The 3,635-nt window shown below is 41.2% G+C and overlaps 1 protein-coding gene across 1 annotated transcript; it reads right to left on the reverse strand.

Moving 5' to 3' along the window:
* Window positions 1-179: 179 nt before the first annotated feature.
* Window positions 180-3,061, reverse strand: LOC308122283 (protein THEM6-like). The gene is made up of 3 exons (XM_080484025.1): window positions 2,983-3,061; window positions 1,350-1,855; window positions 180-1,266 (listed from the first exon to the last, which is right to left on the reverse strand). The coding sequence occupies exons 2-3, from the start codon at window positions 1,851-1,853 to the stop codon at window positions 1,159-1,161; spliced, it is 612 nt and encodes a 203-aa protein (XP_080340151.1). The 5' UTR covers window positions 1,854-1,855; window positions 2,983-3,061; the 3' UTR covers window positions 180-1,158.
* Window positions 3,062-3,635: the final 574 nt, after the last annotated feature.

The following is a 3,635-nucleotide window of genomic DNA, read 5'->3' on the forward strand; positions in this document are numbered from 1 at the left end:
GACGACACGGGGTCTGATTGGTCGACCGGTCGGCATGGTTACGTGTGTGCTAGACGTGACGGAGCTTCTGTTCAGTTGATCAACATTTAAAATATATTATAACAACGAACCAAACCAAATAAAGCTTTATATATATATATATATATATATATATATATATATATAAAAATAATCATTCAAAGATTTATACAGATTTATTTAAACCATATCAATGATCCCCAGAGAGGTGATATAGTCCGTTTTGGTCCATTGTGAATTTGTTTAATTTTCCAAAGTCCAGGTTTTGAGAATGAGCGCCGCCAACTGGCATTGATTACAGGTAAAGTCACACAGAAACTCAAGAGTCAACATTTGGAAACAGACTATAGTCTCCTTCCTCTTACAAGACTCAACAATGCGCTTGCTGAGGTGTTCTCCTGAATGAATTCTCAGAATTGTTCAATTTCATCCAAAATATCTTCTTCTAGATCTGCGATTCCAAACCTTTTTCTTGAGGTACCTTACTTTTTACCATCGTAAAGGTTGAAATTGTTGCTAAATAAATAAACTGAACTGAGTGGCTGCATCACTCAGTGTTCACAAGACTATCACATATCGTCTCAAATCGGGTTGTGATTTCATGAGATTCTCTGTAAATCTTATAGGGGAGAAAAAATTTCAAACACAAACATAATTGATTCTTGGTCGAATCGATACGATCACGAGTTGGAAACGTTCCTCTGAGTGTGCTTACAAAATCTCTCCCCCATAGCCAATTTTCACAGTTTAAAAATAAAAAATCGAAGTCACTTACGATTGAATGTGTGTCACTCTGTGAATACACACTTACAAGGAACAAGAGGGGCGGAGTTACAGCCTGAAGCTCAATGAGACAGTTTGTGTAAAAAGTATGTGATTTCCAAAAAACTTGTGTTTATATTTATTGTTTCCAAAATACAAGGTCGTACACATCGTACAATTGCACAGCTTCGTTAAATATAATCGATACCACCTCAGTAAACAATTAGTGTTATTCAAATGTTTCACACCTCTGATCATTGAGCTCATTTGGAGTAAAAAGGCACATGAGTGTTGAAGTCATATATTGGTAGAGAAGATCTCTGACTTTAGAGCCAATAAACTCAATGTCCCAGCATCTGTCGCTGCCCATTTAATGTCCTATTTGTTCTTCTCCTCGAGTCCGCTCTCGGCCCTGAGAGCCTGGCTGCTGGCGGAGATGAAGCTGAGCCAGTGCTGAAGGTCCTCTGGAAACTCAGGACACTCCACCTGCAAGAGACAATCCAGAAAGCTCACTTCCTCAACTGCTCGGGCCATTAATTTGACTGCACATGGTTGTTTTGTTGTTGTACCTTTCTTTTACACAGGTGCTGCATGATCTTGTCCGGACTGGAGCGCACGATGTTCATCTTGCAGTACATGACAGCACAGACCAAGCCGTCATTCGCTGAGACGAACCTCTGCTCTAGGTAAAAGGCTTTCTCGTCCCAGCTGACGATGTGACTCCGCAGCTCGTAGCCCTCCGCTATGCACAGGGCCCTGCGGAAACGGATGGTGGTGGCTCCCACCACAAAGGAGGCTCTGAGGGCTCGCAGCGCTTTGAAGACGCCGTTGCGAGTGAAGAGGGAGAAGCGGGCCATGTCGCACTCGCGGAGGTAGCGGGCGTTGTTCATGTGGCCCATGTCGATGTCCCGCGGGGTGACCCGGCCCGTCAGCACCTGCTCCGCCGTGACGTCCCAGACCGGAGGCTGAAACCAGGCCCGCAGGACCACCGCGGCCACCCGCAGGAAGTACCACACATCCAGACAGCTGAACAGGACCAGCAGGACGGCGAGCAGCCACAGCAGCCACCACATGTCTGAGGGAAGGAGAGACAAGTGGTTTGTAGGAGAGATCAATCAGGCTGAGGCCCCGTTTATCTATTACAGCTCCATCTGTTGGAATGTACTACTTTGTCATGACACCACCTTGTGGTATTACAAGACAGTAAAGGTTTGTTCTGGATAAGAGACCAAACTTGGGACCTGTTTACACAATGTTTAAGTGAAAATAGAAAACCTTTGTTGTGTTTTTGGTGACTGTTTCCATGACAATGGTGCTCAGAGACAATGAAACTTTTTTGAAAACAACTTCCAAGCTGGAACCTTTGAAAACGCAACTTTTTGTAAACACTCTGGCACTCCATCTCCGAGTAGATGGATGAAAACACACCTTTTCTGAAATGCTGCTACTGCGCATGTGCAAGTAGATGGAAAACAACAACGTGCAAGGCATCCTTTTCAAAACGTTGCAGTGCAAACGTGAAACTTTACTCCAACAAAAACATTTTTTTCACTTTCATGGTGACTAAAGAGTAAAGGCAATACATAGCTTGTGACATTAATTGACATTAAGTGACATTAATTAAATTGCAATGCAGTGAAAATCAAAGTGAGTGAGATCTTCTGTTCTAGTCGTATGTATATGGCCTTCTCATTTAAAAGAAACACGAGGCTGCAGACTGGTTGAGCAGGAAAAGCAGGTTGCATTTTGCAAGAACAGCAACAGTCTTCAACGCACAATTCAAGGCAAATAAAAAAATATCAATATTTACACTGATTTTTAACACTTTTAACGTCACACTGTAGCAGACATGGGCAGGTAATTGCAAATCAACTTTTAAAAATGCAACAAATTATTGATTTTACGCGTATTTTGAACCATGGGTTAACTGAAACTGGCAAAGTGTCAAAGTAAAACTAATGTCAGCACGATTATTGAGATCGAAATAATGTAATTGGTTCCTTTGATTAAATAATGTACTCTTGTAGTGAGAATCAAATGTTTGCAGCCCCCCCCACCCCACCACACCACCCATACAGCGATCAAAGTTGGTCTTTCTCCCCTGTCGAGCCTCAGTTTATTGTTGAGGGTAATCCGATTACTCCCCAAAAAACGTATGTCTACCTGTGATTCAGAGACGGTGAAAACGTGATCAACTCTCACCTGTTTCACTCCTATTTCCCCTCAAACGTGCAGAGTGGACATTCTGAAAGCCTCGTTACCTTACTTCCTGTTAACATGTGACGTCGACAGAATGAGCGCCGCTGATTGGCTGATCCGTCACTCATTCAAACTGAACGTAAAGAAGGCACGCAGATTATTATTTGAAATCCTCTGGAACGGCAATTAAAAATGTATAGAAAGTAATTATTTTCCGACACAATTATTAATATTATTAGAAATATTGAGAATGTAGAGATTTGAGAGAGAGTTCTGCTTTAAATCTGACTATTCTTTTATTTTTAAGTTAGTCTTTTTTGTGTCCAAATTCACTTTTTTCCCACTCATAAATATGACTTTTTCTCGGAATTTCCATTGTTTCGTCCGTTTCTGTCATGAATACATACCCCATTGGATACTTCAGCTAAAGGAGAATATATAATTTAAAGGAACAAAAAGCATACTATATACTTTTATATGCATACATAGCAGCACTTTGTTTGACCCCGTCACATTATTTTTATAGCTTTGATCATCTCATTATACATTTAGGCATTGAAAATACAATTCATTCACAAATATTCGAATTCAAATGTTTTATTGATCTGTAGTGAGTTTCAGGAGCAAGACTTCGTGCTGCAGCAGCTGATATCAGC

This window comes from Lipophrys pholis (genome assembly GCF_963383615.2).
Source record: "Lipophrys pholis genome assembly, chromosome: 1".
Taxonomy (NCBI): Eukaryota; Metazoa; Chordata; class Actinopteri; order Blenniiformes; family Blenniidae; genus Lipophrys; species Lipophrys pholis.

Bases quoted from the DNA above. Each gene is read 5' to 3' on its own strand.
- LOC308122283 (XM_080484025.1), bottom strand. From the start codon at position 1,853: ATGTGGTGGCTGCTGTGGCTGCTCGCCGTCCTGCTGGTCCTGTTCAGC. The intron at 1,267-1,349 runs GTACAACAACAA...TGTCTCTTGCAG, and splicing joins AGCACCTGTGTAAAAGAAAG to GTGGAGTGTCCTGAGTTTCC.